The 15,935-nt window shown below is 58.2% G+C and overlaps 2 protein-coding genes across 5 annotated transcripts in view; one reads left to right on the top strand and one right to left on the bottom strand.

The window, feature by feature from the left end:
- Positions 1-9,606, bottom strand: part of ALX4 (ALX homeobox 4) — a 39,207-nt gene extending 29,601 nt beyond the window's left edge. Inside the window, exons 1-2 of one of the 4 annotated variants that reach the window (XM_080594609.1) lie at positions 8,824-9,606; positions 7,440-7,841 (exon numbers count right to left, since the gene is read on the bottom strand). In XM_080594609.1, coding sequence (XP_080450735.1) covers positions 7,440-7,839 — 400 coding nt within the window. In that variant the 5' untranslated portion in view covers positions 7,840-7,841; positions 8,824-9,606. Of the gene's footprint in view, positions 1-3,995 lie in introns of all 4 variants that reach the window. The other 3 variants (XM_080594612.1, XM_080594610.1, XM_080594611.1) reach the window with 3 other exon arrangements.
- Positions 9,607-10,223: 617 nt separating this feature from the next.
- On the top strand, positions 10,224-15,050 carry LOC308196564 (uncharacterized protein; the record flags this gene model as incomplete). Its single annotated transcript, XM_080595700.1, has 4 exons — positions 10,224-10,304; positions 10,752-10,765; positions 11,400-11,455; positions 11,835-15,050. The coding sequence occupies 4 exons, from the start codon at positions 10,224-10,226 to the stop codon at positions 12,524-12,526; spliced, it is 843 nt and encodes a 280-aa protein (XP_080451826.1). The 3' UTR covers positions 12,527-15,050.
- Between the last annotated feature and the right edge of the window lie 885 nt (positions 15,051-15,935).

Below are 15,935 nucleotides of genomic sequence, written 5' to 3'. Positions count from 1 at the left end.
AGCTCTCAGGTATGGGTCCTTGCCACAGCTGTGCTCCTGACTGCCCCAGGCTGAGGTCTGGGCATGCACCATCCCAGGGGAGGCTGGAGCAGAACCACGCGGTGCTCCGGAAGGTCTCGTGGCCTCCTGACCCAGACACCAGCACCACAGCCTGGGCCACGGCACATCCCCCTGCCCCAGGGTTTCGCCTCAGCCTCTCCTCGTGGACAAGAGCCGCAGAGCTGCGCTCCACCTGGCTCCTCTTCCCTGTGGGAATGGACGTGTGTTGGCCTCCCTGGGGGTCCTTTCTCAAGCATCATTGCTGGGGCTGGAAAAAAATGATGCTTGCCTGTGTTACAGAGCACACGTGCTGCAAACAGACAGTCCTATGTGTGACCAAGTCCTACATGACTGCCCCGACAGCCTTGGACCAACTCCACACCCAGCAGGCTGGTACCCCGGTGATCCTTTGGTTTGCTTTTTGAGATGGTTTTCTATTCTTGTTGTGGCTCAGGCATCCTATTAAGTTTCAGGCTGAACAACACCTTCCTGTTTCTCCTGATTTGTGACAACATCTTCTGTCCTGAGGTTCCCAGCACCTCACAGACCCCTCAGATCCCTCTGGACACCATCCTTGCAGAGAGCCATTTCCAGGCTGTTTCTGACTACTTCTGGGGAAAGTCCCAGTATTGCCCTTCACTTACTGAAGCGTACAACTTTGCTTTGTTTGGTTTTCATTCTTGGGTGAATTCCTTTCACTTTCTAGTGCTTCTGAGGAGCTTAGCTGTCTGTAAGCACCGTTGTTATCTGATCCTTCTTGCACCAAAAGAATATGCAGTTCCCTGCTTCCCTCTTTGGAAACTGAACCCTACCCTTGACACCAGCATGAATGCTCCTGACCAAAGCAGACATTTATCTGAGGTCCCAAGGAGGCATTTTCCACTGCAGGGAGGAACTGGTGAGGTACTTCTTTAACGCAGTGGTGTTTGCACACAAAGCCCTATCTATCTCCCTGAACACAATAGCAATCGACAGCAAGACATTTCTAGACTTGATATTACAAGTTTCTTTTATTTTCCCCGGGCAGATGCCTGCCCAAATTGTTTGTTCTGTCTCTTCCTCAGGTTCCTCATTTCCCATTGAATAGCTCCTCTGACTGGCCTTGACTTGCTATTGACTTCCCCTATTTGTTTCTGCAGTGGTTTTGGTTACGATTCCTCTGCCCCACATGCACACATATATCTCACCACCAAACCCGTGTGGAAGATTTGCACTGAGCTTCTCATTAAATGCTTGTGCCTTCTTATCTCAGGGCCGGTGCAGCCCTGCCAGTGGCTCGTGCCTCAGGTGGTGGCTCCTATCGCTTCGTCTGTCTCTCCCTCCCTCAGCCACTTCCTTGCTTTTCAGACTTCTACTGAAAAAGGCAGTTGCTATCTTTAAACAAGCACTAAGATTTCATGCTACCTCAGCATACAGTACGCTTATCAGTGACTGAAACAGGTTACCTTTCAGGCTGCATCACCTGCTAGAGAACTCACTTGCCTCACAGCTAATGAATAATAAAGAATATGCTTAGAAATAGTACTGATTCAACCAGCTGTTTCCAGCAAGCAGATGAACCGCAACAGGGTAAAGCCTCAAATCACACCTTCTCAAAACAAACAAACAAACAAACACATAAATAACTATCAGATTCTGTAGACATTTAACTGCTGAGTGAGGTGATGCAATGGTCTTTGATCAGTGCGGATAAGGGTAGAGCATAGCTCGTGACATATCAGCTTGTCATGGCTAAATCCTGCCAGGACCTGAGGACTGCAGCTACGACATGTTGAATCACGGCTATTCCCGGTGGAGAGATGAAGAATGCAATGCTGGCGGATTTGTATCATCCCTAAAATCGGTTACAGACCACCTTCCATAACAGTGCTAAGCCTGCCACTGCTCATCACTCCCGAGTTTTTTCAGGTCCTGCTCCCCCTGCCTCCTCTCTTCCGTCTCTGGTCCTTTCTCCCTCCATCCTCCTCTACTCCCCACTGAGACTTCTCTCTTCGATAGAAAAATGTCCCTAGAAGTATTGTGCTGATTCAAACTTGTGGCTGCTTATGTGACAGTCAAAATATGAGGATTGTGTGTGAGCATGAATAAAAACACAGCCGAGCAGAATCAGCAGCGTGTATAATAACATTGATTCATCCAAACTTACGCAGAAAATAAAGTGGAGGTCATTTATTTAATGTACGTAAGTAGCCTTCCTCCTTTACTTAAGAACTTTCATTTACAAGTTGGGGCAGCTGAGAGACATGTAACTGTTGGAAATTACTCTAACGCTTTATTCATGTGAAACGTTCCCATCCATCTCTTAGTAAATGATTCTCACATCACAGGGGTCCTGTATTAGCTGGGTTACTGCTCGGGCTTCTCCTAATCCAGTACTGTTTCTTTTTTCTTTCTGAAAATGTATCTATAGGAATATATAGGACCTCTGCTTTCCAAACTGGTTAATGGTTAAGACAGGATTTTTTTTTTCCCAAATGTGTAGGAGGAATACCTTAGAAACACATGACTTTCGGGGCAGCGATTTCTCAGCCTTTTCTGAAAAGCAACGACGAGACCAACCCATCTCTTGTTTTGACCGGCACGGGTTGCCCAAGGTGATGGAGCTGCTTTTGAAAGGTGAGCCCATTAATGTGGGCTGGCACGTTAAGCCTATGTTCTGTACCGAGATGTGAGCATACGAGGACGCACCGATTTCTACAGCTTCTTGCCCCGAACGAGGGCCTGGCCGTATGGAATCGGTGCCTCAGCCCCCTCCAAACCCGAGCTGGGGCCCTCTGCTCGGGGACCTTTCCCACCGACCCCACCAGCGGCTGCTGGGGGCCTCCTGCTGCCGCAGGCCCGGGGACGATCGCACTGGTGCCGCTGCGTGGCGACAGCTTGCCCTTGCACAAGCCGCTGGAGGCTCCGAGTCTCAGTTTTTCCAGCTGCGAAATGGGACGAAAAGCCTCTTGCTGCCACGGGGCGCATCGCGCCTCGTACCCGAGAATTGCTACAGCTGCCCCAACGCCCTGAAGAGGCTCCAGGGCGAAAAGCGGCTAAAGAGCAGGAACTGGTGCCACCGAAGGGACGGGGACGTGGCTGGAGATGTCCTTCAGCGGCAGACCTTGGCTCCGAGCCTCCCAGACACCACCTCCCTCTTACAAGGGAAACTCATCATGACTTTGGATGCAGGGCTTGGAAAGGGAATAAATCTTCAAGATCTGAGGGATTGAAGTCTGCACATTAGCTCCCCTTAAACCCTGAGTGCATTTAACATGGGAGGTTGGAAACCACAGCCAAAGAAATCTCTTTTGATTCACAACTTGTTTTGAGCAGTCACCCATAAAGCAGCCAGTGAATCACTCCCGCCGGTTAGTCATGCAACCACACTGGATGTACACTCAAAGGGAGCACAAAATAAACAGCCTGCAGCTCCAGATAACACACAGCTCATTTGCGCTATCTGGCATCAGCATATATTGTTAATAGCACTCCTACATCAAACCCTTAGGAAAAGGCGCACTCAGTAAGCATCTCCAAATCTCTCTCCCCATCGGTATTTTCCCCGTCTGCTTCGCGCCGCGTTGCTTTCAAAACAATTCGGACTAGTAAAAGTTTAAGAATTTTTTTTTTCCCTCTTGTCCCTGCACCCTTCTCGTTGCCGGTAACGTCCTGCCGGAGCCGCAGCGTGCGATGCAGGGCTCCGGCGGAGTTAATCCCAGCCGGCAGCGGGCAAGTGGCAAATAAACAGCTCTAGTGCGAAAAGAGATCGTCGGCGAGGAGCGAGCGGCGCAAGCACAGGGGGAGGGAGGCTCCCGGTCCTTTGACACATGAGTGTTATAAACAGCTCGGGTCGGGAATCCTATAAAAGTCTCCAGCCAGCTCTACCGTCCGAGCCAAGGGAAGGGCAAGACATCTTTGGGAAGAGCCGCGAGCGAGTCCTCCTGCGCAGGCAGGGCAGCGAGCGGGAGCCCTACCTTGGCGTCCTGCTCCCGAGGAAATCCCGCAGCTCTCCGCGGAGGAGATCCCGCACCTCCGAGCGCCGGGGCGAACAGAGCCCGAGCCAAACTCCTGGCGAGAGCTCCCTCCCCTCCCTGGGAGGGTGCCGGCGCCCTTGAATGGCAGATCTGGTGGCCCTATTGAGGGAAGGAGCGGCCGACTGCCGGCGCGGCGTCAGCGGTGCGGGGCACGGGCTGCCGAGGCGGCCCCGCTCCCCTCCAGCTCGCCCCCAGCCCTCGCCCCTTAACCCCCGGGGGGGTCGGGTCGGGTCCCGTGCCGTGCCGTGCCGTGCCTTGCCGTGCCCCCTTCCCCGGAGGCTCGCCTTTATACCTGCCCGCTGCTCCCCGCGGGGATGGGGGCAGCACCTCCCCACCCCTTCCCCGGCCCCCCCGGGCCGACGGCACCCGCTCTCTCCCCTCCCGCCTCCCTTCGTCGGCGGGGAAGGAGCCCGGCAGGGAGCCGGCAGCCCACGGCGGAGCTGCGGGATCCCCCCACCCCAAAATCCCTCCGAGCCGCCCCGTCCCCCCCGCACCGGGGCGGGTGGATGCCCGGTGGGGAGGGTCGCAGCACTGCCGGAGCCCGGGGCGGGGGCTCGGCATCGGCCCTGCCTGGGACCGAGCCCTCCACCCTCCCCACCCCCGGCGCAGGAAGAGCTCCGAAAACCCCAAAGGGCTCCGAAAACCGGCGGGGGCCCTGCGAGCCCCAGCCCCGGCAGCCAGCGGTGTCCCCCGGGAGGCGGGGGGGGCCGCCAGCAGGCTCGTCCTGCCGCGCCTGCAGTTTACATTACATTAGGGGGAGGAGGAGGAAGAGAAATGCGTTAAAAGTGTCATTAAAAAAAAAAAAAAAAAGAAAGAAAAAAAAAGAAAAAAAAAATCCAGCAGCGAACCTCCGATTCCTACGGCCGTCGCTTTCCGCGCTTGTGCTAATAGCGCGCTTCAGCCTGCGCTGTTTGTTTGCTCTCTGAGTAAAAGACACGGTCGTTATTTGCATAACACGGCTCTTAGAGAATTTCCTCCGCAAGAAAAAGCCCCTTTCCTTTCTCCTGTCTCCCTCGAGCAAACATCCCCAGCGCATTCGCCATCACCCCCAAGCTTTCCCCCTTTCCTAAGCCGAGAGATATAACCTGTTCCGAGGGGGGGTATTTAAGATTTCGGCTTTAATTGCGGGACGGGCCGTGGCCCGCTGGTTCGAGGCAGGACGAGGGGAGCCGAGCTGGCAGCGGGACCCCTCGGGAGCCCCCCGGGGGGCTGCGGGGAGCCAGCCCCCGAGCCGGGGCCGCCGCAGCCGGGCCGGGAGCGCCTCGGCGAGTGCCGCTGGTTTCCGCCGGGTATTTACGAGCGCAGCTCTCCCCTGCCTGTATTTACCCGTACGGTGCGATGGAAGGGGTCTAGGAATAGAAGCCGGGAGCAATAGATGGCAGGCATGGGCTTTTTATAACTCGCAACGACTTGTTTATTGAAGAGTTAAAATTAAAAACCAAAAACCCCTCCGGCCGGCTGCGGAGACCCGCACGGGCAAGGCGCCCCCAGCAAAAAGGGGCGCAGCAAGGAAGCGGGCTGCAGGGGCACAGCCCGGCGGGAGAGGCTTCGCCGTGCTCGCCCTCGTGTGTCTCTCTTTTTTTTTTATTATTATTATTTTATTTTTTGGTGCGTGGGATTTAAATCGCAGGGTAAAACCGGGCGCAGCATCCCACCGCCCCGCGTCCTGGAGGGAGCCGGGGCAGCCGCCGGCCTCCCGAGCGAAACCGCCCCTCGTTTGTCCCGGTGGCGGGGGTCGGGGCTGCGGGGGTCGGGGCTGCGGGGATCGGGGCTGCGGGGGTCGGGGCTGCCGCTGCCCCCGGCTCAGCCGCCGCCCGGCCCCGGCTGCGAGGAGGCGGAGAGGCGCCTGCGGGTGTCCCCGCCGCAGTCACCCTGCGAAAGCCCAATGTGGCTGTTATTAGCGAGACTCCCTCTTTAATCGTTAGCCCTGATTATTATTATTGCTATTAATTACCCTCGCGGATCCATGTGGCTCTTATTAGAGCCCCAGCGGCCCTAGCCACATCACACGGGGCTCGCAACGTGCTCGGGCTCCGGGCCGGGCCATCGGCTGCCGACGCGGGGCTCCCGCTCGAGGTCCAGCCCGGAGCCCCCCTTGAAAATAACCCGGGGGGGGACCCCGGCGGCGTTACGGCCGGGGATAAATTCGGGTGGCTCTACCCGGGGCTGTAATGTGTCATCGCGGGCTAAGCCGGGTTTTTCAACCTACGAAGACAAGAGAGCCGGTTAGCAGAGCGGGGACGGCACCGGGGCCTCCCCCCGCATCGCCTCGCAGCCCCCCAAGGCTCCGCGGGTGCGGGGGGCCTCGGCTGCGCGCAGGGGGAGCGATGGGTGGATGGGGATGGGGAGGGGGAAGGTCCCCCTGCCTGCTTCTGAGTCTAAAAGGGGGGAAAGGGAAGGTGCGAGGGAGAAAGAGAAAGTAAAGAGGGCAGTACGAGGAGCGGGGGGATACCCTAAAAGACGGCGAGAGACCGGGACGCGAGCGCTGAGATGGCCGGGCCTCTCCCGGCGGCTCCCGGCCCGTGTCCCTGGCCCTGGCCCTGCCCGGGGTCACGGCGGCCCCGGCAGCGCACTGAGCTCGGGCCGGAGCAGCCCCGATTTCCCCGCATCGTGGGGGAAAGGAAGAGACTTTGTTTCCGCTTTCCCTTCCAAAAAGTAAATAAATAATACACACATATATATAATTGTTTTATCTTTTCGTTCTTTTTTTTTTCCTTTTTTTTTTTTCTTCTTTTCTCTTTTTCTTTTTTTCCCCGAATTGCCCGGGTTTAGCAGAAGCCTCCCCACGCGCCCTGCTTTTTAACCGCCCGCCGGGGAAGGAGAGGAGAAGCGGCCCCGGCCGGCGCACACGGGAGCGTCTTAATTACCGCTAATGACCCGCCGAGAGGATGCGAGCGGGTTATCTGCAGCGGCCCGGCAGAAATCAATTAGGGGAGTGGCAATTAGGGGAGAAAGTGAGAGGCAGGGAAGCGAAGAGCCGGGGGACATTTCCCAGCACGGCTCCCGCTGGCACCGCGTCCCCTGGGCGAGCGTTTTGCGCGGAGCTGCGGCCCGCTCGTCCTTTCCCTTTCCGTCTCTCTCCCCTGTCGCTGCGGGTGCCCCCGGACCGCCGGCGCTCCCCGGGGCTGGGGATGCATCGGCTCGGCTCGGAAACGACGCTAAAATCACGGCGGAGCGGGACGAGGAGGGGGGGGGATCCGCCGCTTCCCCCGGGACCTGCGGGCTCCGGAGCGCGGCGCAGCCCCTGGAGCCGGGGGGGACCCCGGAGGAGGGAATTTGGGGGGCTGGGGGTGCCGGGCAGCCGCCGCCGGGGCCCTTTGCAGCACCGAGAGCCTCTCTGCGGGCTGGTCCCGGTGCTTGCCCCGCCGCCCGCCCGCCACTCACCGTAGCAGGGGACCTGCAGAGCTCCGTTGTGGCCGCTGCTCTCCTGCAGCTTGAGGTTGCTCTCCGGGGGGGTCTTGCAGGGGCCTCGCTGCATGTAGAGGTGCTGCTGCTGCTGCTGCTGCGGAGGGTATTTGTTAAAGGAGGCCGGAGCCCCGGCGGAGCTGGGAGCCTGCACACTGCCATCCAGGGACTGACATTCCTGCTGGCTGTAGCGGCTCCGGCACTTAGCGCTGCTGTCACCAAAGCCTTGTCCTTTGCTGGCCAGGAAAGTAGGGCTGAACTTGTCACTTGCTTGAAATGCCCTAAAAGGCGAGGAGCCTTCTGTGCCCTGGGAGGCTGCGTTGTAGTAGGAATCCATGGCAGCCGGATCACAATAAGAAACACAAGTATCAGCATTCATTCCTAAAATTAAAAGGCCCGAGTGTCCTTAATGCGCTTGGAGGGGCACCAGGAACCTCTTTTTCCCTCTCCCTCTCGCATACACACACACACCCACAGCTGGGCCGGGGAGCTCTAAGAGGATTCAGATGTTCTTGAAAGCTGACCAGATCTCCAAGCCCCCTTAAGATCTCGCACAGTAAAAGGGGGCTTTTTCTTTCCCTCCCTCTCTCACACACACACTCACTTGCTCTCCGTCTCTCCCTCCAAACTATCTACAGCCTAAGGAGAGGCTTCTCAGGGCTTTCCCCCCCACACATAGAAAAAAAAAAAAGAAAAAAAAAAAGGAGAGAGAGAGACCTCTCCCCCAATTAATATGTAGATGATGACAGTGGAGGGGAGGGGGCCCGGGAAGGGGTGTGCGTGTATGTCTATGGGGGTGTGTGGAAGCAGACGAGAGTGGAGGTCATATCTTTTGCGTTAAAAAATAAAAAAATAAAAATAAAAAACGATTAAACACCAGAAAATCGGACACACGAGGTGCGCGCAGCGCGGGGATGAGCGCGGGGACGCGCGGGGAGCGGGGCCGTGCCCGTGCCCCCCCCGGGCCGCCCCCCGGGCCTCGGCCCGCAGCTGCGGGGACCCCCGGCTCCTTGCCCCCTCCTCAGTTCCCCAGGTGTAAACGGGGGGATCAAAGGCCGGGGGGGCGGCAGGGAGGGATTTTAGCAGGGGCGCCGAGCACACGAAATCGGCCCCGGCTCCTGGGAGCGGCAGAGGTGAACTTGCAGAGGGACGGAGGCTGCGAGGAGCCCTTTTTGGTTTGAAGGGTCAATTGCGACCCAAAAGGGGCTTAAAAATAAATCAATACTCACCTTCCGTCGCCCCCCCCCCGTCCCGCCATTCAACCTGATTCCCCTCCTCCCCCGTTTAACTCCTGCTACCCCTTCCACTCACTCCTACCCTGCCTTCCTCCCATCCCCACATCTGGTTCCTATTGCTCGCTTACCTTGAAGTTCTCAGTAATAAAGATATTACGCAAACTACAACCGCAGTTCTTCGGTCAAACAACAAAAATTAAAAAAAAAAAAGGAACAAAAAAAAAGGAAAAAAAAAGAAAGAAAGAAAGAAAAAGAAAGGAAAAGAAAGGAAGAGAGGCAAGACGAGGGAAGAAGGCCCTTAACCTCTTGGGGAGCGCGGGCCGCGGCGGGGCCGGCTGCGGGCTGGGAGCGCTGGGCTCCCCCCGGCCGGGCCGTGTGTCCTCCCTTCTCCCCCCGGCTTCCTCCCCCCGGCGCGGAGCGGGGGGGAGCCTGGGGGCTTTCCTCTATTTGTATGGCTTTGGGGGCGCGGGGGGGAGCGGGATGCGGCCGGGGGGAGCGGGATGCGGCGGAGAGGGGGCGCGGAGCTTGGGGGGGGGGGTCGTGGCCGCCCCCCCCCTTCCTCCCCGGGGGTTCGCAGCGGCCGGGGGCGCAGAAGGAGCCGCCGCGGTTTCGTCGGCTCGGCGCAGCGCGGATCTGCCTTAGCGCACTTCCCCGGCAAGAGCTGGGGCTCCCCCCGCGCCCCCCCGGTGCAGAAGGATTCCTAGCGTGGTCCCCGCTAAACCGGCCGGCGGTGGATCCATTTCCTAGGTTTCAAACCATTTGCAAGCCTCCCTCCGAGCAGTGCGGCACGCTGGGCTCCTTCAGGTTTCTGGTCCAAGAAAGCTTTCAGCGGATTTTCCTTCCTTACTCTCTTTATTACCTGCCTAATTCTTTCCTCGGTTTTTTTTTTTTTTCGGTTTCTCCCTCTACCCCCCGGCTCCCCCCACCGCAGCCCCCTCTCGCTCACCCTCTCTCCCTCTCCACGACTTAATAAAAAGCAAACCGACTCAAGGCAGGCGAGCCTTTTCCTAAAATCCCCTCCTGGGCGGCCGCCGGGGAGCCCTCAACCAGCTCGCAGCCGGGGGAGCGGCCGGGGCTCTCCCCGGTACCCCGGTGCCCGGAGCCGCAGGGGCGCATCCCGGGCAAGTATTTGCCCCAGGGCCGGGGCCGCAGCCCCTCTCCTCCCCCCCCAAAATCCGTGCCCACGACCGAAACGAGGCGAGGCTGCGGCGTTGCGCTCGGCCTCCCCGGCTTTCCGCTCGGCAAAACGACGCGAAAATAACGGCAACGAAACCAGACCGCGAGGCAGAGATTCCCCGACCGGGCAGGATTTTTTTTTTCCCTTTTTCTTTTTTTTTTTTTTCTTATTTTTTTTTTCCGGCGGCACCGCGGCTCGCCGAGGCGCTCCGGCTTGGCCGAACCGGAGGAGGGCTGCGGGGTCTGCCGCGGCCCCTCCTTGCATTAAAAACTGCAACGAAAAGTCGATTAGTTCCCAACCGGGGCTAATCCGCGGCCCCGCGGAAAGGACCGCGATAAACCCCTCTCTCTAATGGCCAATTTGGGGCACTGGAAGCGAGAGGTTAAGTCGGGAATCGTTACCGAGGGAAAGGGTGCTCGCAAATACCTGGCCGTATGGCGGGGGGAGGGGGGGGGCAATAACCGGGGAACCGCTTTCCCCGATGTTTTTCCTTTGCCGGGTTTGGGTTTCCCCTGAAGTCCTCTCGGCAGATTTGAGGGGGGCTCCCCCAGCCCCCGTTAGCCGGAGTGAACAGGAAAGCAAACGGGGAGCCTGCGCTCCCAGCTCCCCGCTCCCCGTCGGACGGGGCTGGGCGCTGCCGGGGGGTCCGGCCGCGGGGGTCCCGGTCCCGGGGAGCCCCCCCGGAGGACAGGGAGGGCTCCCGGAGCCGGGGCCGAGCAGCATCCCCGCCCGCGGGAGCGAGCGTCGGCGGAGAGGGGGCAAAAAGGGACACGAAGCGCTCGAAACCCGATCTCACAATTTATTTATTTTTTCCTCCGTGTGACCCCAAATCTTCCCCGTCTCTACAACAAATGCGGCCGAAAGGTCTGCACTCTGCAGAAAGTGGCCGAGAAGTACGTGTTTGTAGGTGCTAAATCTGTACCCAGACCGTTTCCAGGTACAACCGCTGCCGGTTTGGGAAGGTGTCACCCCGAGGGTCCCTTGCTGCGCTGGGGAGCCCAGGGGAGAGCCGGCCCCGGGCTTAGGGCAGCAAATCGCTGCTGGGGGGGTCACCCGTGCCCTCAGGGTGTCCTCCCCCGGCGACACCCCGGGAGAAGCGGACAGCCCGTCGGGCTGGCAGCCGAGGAGCCGCTTGCTTTCCGCCGGGCATCGCTCCTGGGCGAGGGGCGGGCGGCGGCGGGTGGCTCCGGAGCCTCCTGAAGGAGCGGGTGGGGGGCAGAGAAGATACCCCGCTGTGGGCTCGTCCCAGCGGGGAGGGGGGCCGCAGGGAGTGGGGCATCTTTCACACCGCTCCCTCCCGGCTCTCGGGCAGAGCCTCGCTCCTGGAAGCTGTCCCCGGTTTGTTTTCTCACCGGCTTGGTTTGCGCGGTCACTCGTGGGCTCCTTTTGTACCGGGCCGAGGTCTGAAGGCGACCTATTTATAACAGCACTGCTGGGGGGGATTGGAGGGGGGGGCGGGAGAAGGGAAAAGAAGTATTTGTGTTAATCTCCCCCAAGATATTTATTTATTTTTTTCCTCCCCGGCAGGACCACGGCTGCATCTTTATTTCGGGAGCGGAGTTTGCCCAGCAACAGCCCCGCTGGTACCTTCTGGCTCCTGCCGCACCCCCGGGGCCGGGGCTTTGCTCTCCTGCCCTCCGCCTCTTTCCTCGGAGCTATGTGTGTGCTCACACACATGCATATATATACATATATGCAATACTGGTCATTATTAAAGCACGTTCCTCGTGTCACGAAACAGCTCAGAGAGAAACGGAGCTGACCCACTCCTCTCCTTCCCAGGGGGAGCAAAGGAGGAGGCTCTGAGTCGGGCCAAGCTGGCCCCTGCCCCTCGTGTGCTGGCAGACCTCATCTCCTCCCTTCTCCGAAGGCCCTCTCTGCCTCCCAGCGCCATAAAGCTTGGTTATTTGTTTATTGGACTTTTTTTTTCCCACTTCTACTTATTTTTTTTTTCTTTTCCAGGACGCGTCGCGCTCGCTGCAAGCCGCGGGGGGCGTTCCTCCACCCGCGGGCCGCCGCGGCCGCCGCGCGTCCCCTCCTGTCGCCTCCGTCGTCCCCAGAAAAACACGGGACCGAAAATCGGGGAGTTTGGCACCAGATTCCCGGGGGCCCCCCCCGATGACGCCATCGGGCGGCAGCCAATAGGAAAGCCGAGCGGGGGCGGCCCCCGGAGCCCCCCGCTCTGCGCCCCGCCGGGCTGCGGGCAGGGGGCTCCGGGCAGCCGGGGAGGGGGGGGCTCGGGGCCGTCGCCTCCCCGGGCCCCTTCCCCGGGCTCGGGGAGCCGCTGGGGGCCGGGGGGAAGCCCCCCGGGGCGCGCCTGTCCCGGTCCCGAGCACCGGCGGGGTGCGCCGGGCTGGGGGCGTCCTCTTCGCCCCGCGCACGGAACAAAGGGGCCGGGGAGGAGGGGGGGGGCTCCGGGCCGAAGGCATCCTGCGGCTTTTGGTGCACCTGTCAGCGGCTCCCCCCGACCTTCCCAGCCGGGCAGAGCCGCGACAGCCCGCGGCGAGGCGGGGGGACGCGCTGGGGCAGGCGGGGGGGGGGCAGCGGGGAGACCCCAGGGGGGTCCCCCTCACCGCCAGGCCGTCGGGTTTCGTTTGTTCCTCTCCTTGCTTGCCCCTCTAACGGATATTTCCCTCCCGGGTCGTTTGAAATAAAATAAAAGAAAATAAAAAAATTCGCCTTCCTTGCTGTAGTCGCCGAGCATCTCCCGCAAACCACCCCGCAAGCAAACAGGAGCAGAGCCCCCCAGACGCAGCAACTGTGCACAAACTTATCTTCCGTGCCGTCTGAGCGGTTTTTTTTTGTTTGTTTGGTTGGTTTTTAATTATTAATTATTTTTTTTTTATCCCCCATCAAAAAAAGGTCAGGCGAGGCGTCGCAAAGTCCCGTCCGAAACCGTCTGAGAAGAGAGCGGAGCGGCGCCAGGACGCGCAGGAGAAGGAGGGCTTGCGAATAACGCGCTCGGCTCCTTCGCACGGCTTCTCCCGGGACGTTTCGCAGCTCGGCTGCCGCCCCCTCCCCGGCCCCCCCCGGCTCTCCCCGGCCCCCCCCCGGTCCCCCCGATCCCCCTCGGTCCCCCCGGCCCCGCAGCTGCGGGCTGCCCGGCCGCCGGAGCGCCCCGCCGGGCTCCGCCGGGCACTGCCACCCCGCTGCGGCGGCACCTCCGAGCAGATGTCGTTCCTAGCAGGGGCTTAATGCTGCTCTTTGAGGCTCCTGGACCACAGCCGTGACCTCTTCTTTTCTGTTACTCGGTTGCTTGCTTGTTTTTTTTTTTTTTTTTTTTTTTTTTTTAAGCCTTCCAGGAACGCTGCTTTTCTTTTGTTATTATTATTATTTTTAGGGTGTCCTGTAAAAAAAAAAAATCCCATCGGTGCTGACTGTGTCAGAGCCGTGCTGAATTAAGGGGTATCCAGATTCAAGGATTCCCAGGTCCCTCCGCAGGATGGTCCAGCATTTCTTTTTCTTACAGAAAGCACTCGAGCAAGTTTGCAGGCAGCAGAGCAGGCAGGGGGGTTGCCTGGACGTGCCTGTCCTGAGGATGCCACTTACAGTAAAGCCACACACCCAGGGAAGCACCCTTGTTCTGAGGCAGGGAAAATGAGGCTCAGACACGCGATTGCCCCAACTCAGACAAAGTCACCAGCTTTACTGACTGCTGGTAGCTGGAAAAGAGCTTGAGAGGCCTGCAGGTCTCTGTCCCTCTTCCCAGTGAGCAGCTCAGCAGCAGCAGCCATCCTTCCGGGTGAGCCGTAAGTGCCCCATCCACCCACAGACATCGGACACGGGCGGCTGGGATTTCCCCAGGTCCTGAGCTGCTCCTTCCCCTGGAGCCAGAAGAAGCTGGAGCAGCTCAGACAGAAACCAGGCCACAATGATTCAGACCAGAGAGCCCAAAACCCTGGTGATGTGCGCCCAGTCTCCAGACTGCGTGGCCCAAAATTTCAGTCAGCCACGCTGAATGGCCTTTGCCTATCTGCAGCCACCCTCAGCTCTTAGGCATCATCCACCTTAGGCATCACCCTCCTACGAGACCTCCTCATCAGGACACAACTGCAGCCAGGGCAGGAGAGAAGGGCACCAAGAAAGCCCAGGGAGAGCAAAACTCCGAGCGGCATCACTAGGAGACCCAGTGTCAAGGCAGGACTCAGCGTGAGTTGTCTTTGGTGGCTCAAAGACCAGCAGGATGGAAAAGAGGGAGCACAACAGAGAGCAACAACAGCAACGCCAATGAAAGAAGAGAGAGCCCGTGGCTGTGCCGGTGGTGGGACGGGGCGGGGGGACAGTCAGACAGACCTTCCCCGTGTCAGCAGTGACAGTCCGCTCAGCTGAGCCCCAGGGCCACCTGTGTCCTCCCTGCTGCTCAGATTTATAGAGTGTAACATTTTAATAAAAAACACACACACCTCTCCACTTTGGTGCATTAAGAGATTTCTAGCAAAACACAGTAATGTTGCTATAAATTTCCCTCCCAGCACCCTCACAAGTAATAACTCAAGCCCCAGCATTTTGTATTTAATGTTTATTTTGATGGCTGCATTCCAGAAAGAAAAGGGAAAAAGAGGCAAAGCCTACTCAACCACTCTCCCCATTGCTATTAGCCTGATGTTTTCAATAAAATTTAGTGCAAACTGGGAAACAAACACTTGGAAAAAGAAAGGAGGAAAACAAGCACACTTGGGCAAAATTCTCCTAGCCATCTGCCAAAGCCTGGGTTCCGATCCTGGCTTAAATTACAGATGTCCTGCCGTGGGTGCTCATTATGTCCTCTTCCCTTGGCACGTTTGAACAGCACCCCAGGGAGCCGTACCTGTGTTAAGCAAGGCTCAGTGGTGGGATGCTCTGAAGGACAGAGAACTGTGAAGACTGAGGTTGAAAAAGCAAAGCCTGGAAGTTAAAGGCTGAGTCTCTGCCAAATAATGCAGGGCCAGAATACCGGGGGTGCTGCCAGTCAGGTTTGAAGTACGTGGCAGAGCTACCTAAAGCTTTCAGAGCACCTGCTGACCTGTGAAGCCACCCATCCTTCAGTGTCACGAGCACTACACCCACACTTTCCAGTGAGGAAGGAAGAAACCACGTGGATGGATGGTGCCATGTCCAGAGGAGACACAGCATTGCCTAGCGGGAGCACACGCTCCAGGAGATGACTCTCAGCTCTGGTGAGAGCAGCCTAAACCCTCATACAACGGTGAATAGTTACACAGATGTGATTTAAACTCCTGATTGCTTACCCAGAAGTAGCAATCCTTGAATGTGACTTGACTCAGATGTGGTTAAAAAAATGTGCTGAGGGCAGCAGCACTACGCAGCCAGGTTGCCAGCTGGAGAGAGATGTGCCCCGTCTGCCCAGTGAGCGCCCGTGTGCGAAGGGTGCACGGGCTGAGCTTGGAGAACTGCACATTCAGAGCACGCGAAGCTCCTCTCTGTACAGCAGGCCAGAAGAAGCCGACGGGTTTAAAGAGTAACCAGGTTCAAACGTTGCAGAAGCTTTTGGGTTTCCCTTTCTGCAAGGCACACCTCACCTTGCAGCCCCTGTCCCACAGCCCGGGCTTACACCAGTAGGGCTGTGTCTCTAACACTAGTCCAGTTAGACTAGAGCTGGGTTTTCCAGTTTTTCTCTTCTCCCCAGATCACTGCAGACCCCACACAGGTTCAGGGACTGACCACTTTGTTCTTGTGACGTTTCACTGAACCTTCACTGCCAGCACACCCTCACTTAGGCCAAACACCACTGGTCCCTGACGGCTCACCTGGCTCCATCAGTGCTCTCTCATGGGATATCTATGGTCTCTGAATACCTAAATATGGCCTTCACCTCTCGCTTTTCAGCAGGGAAATCGGAAACATCTGCTGCTCTGGGCCAGGAGCACTGAATCATCACCATCCAGTCATGCCATGATGGCACAGGTGTGATTTCATCCCCTGCTTGTAGGCAAGCCGACCTTACTCTTAAATTCACATCCAATACTGGGCTAAAACTACCAAGGTATGGAGAAAATCGCTCTGTAGATTCAACCTCTGCTGTGTTGCTTAGCTCAAGACATCAGGTCCGTTGGGCAAGTGGTA

This window comes from Anser brachyrhynchus (genome assembly GCF_964034855.1).
Source record: "Anser brachyrhynchus genome assembly, chromosome: 5".
NCBI lineage: Eukaryota > Metazoa > Chordata > Aves > Anseriformes > Anatidae > Anser > Anser brachyrhynchus.
The sequence above is the reverse complement of the archived record's forward strand: the minus strand, read 5'-3'. Positions and strand labels throughout refer to the sequence as shown.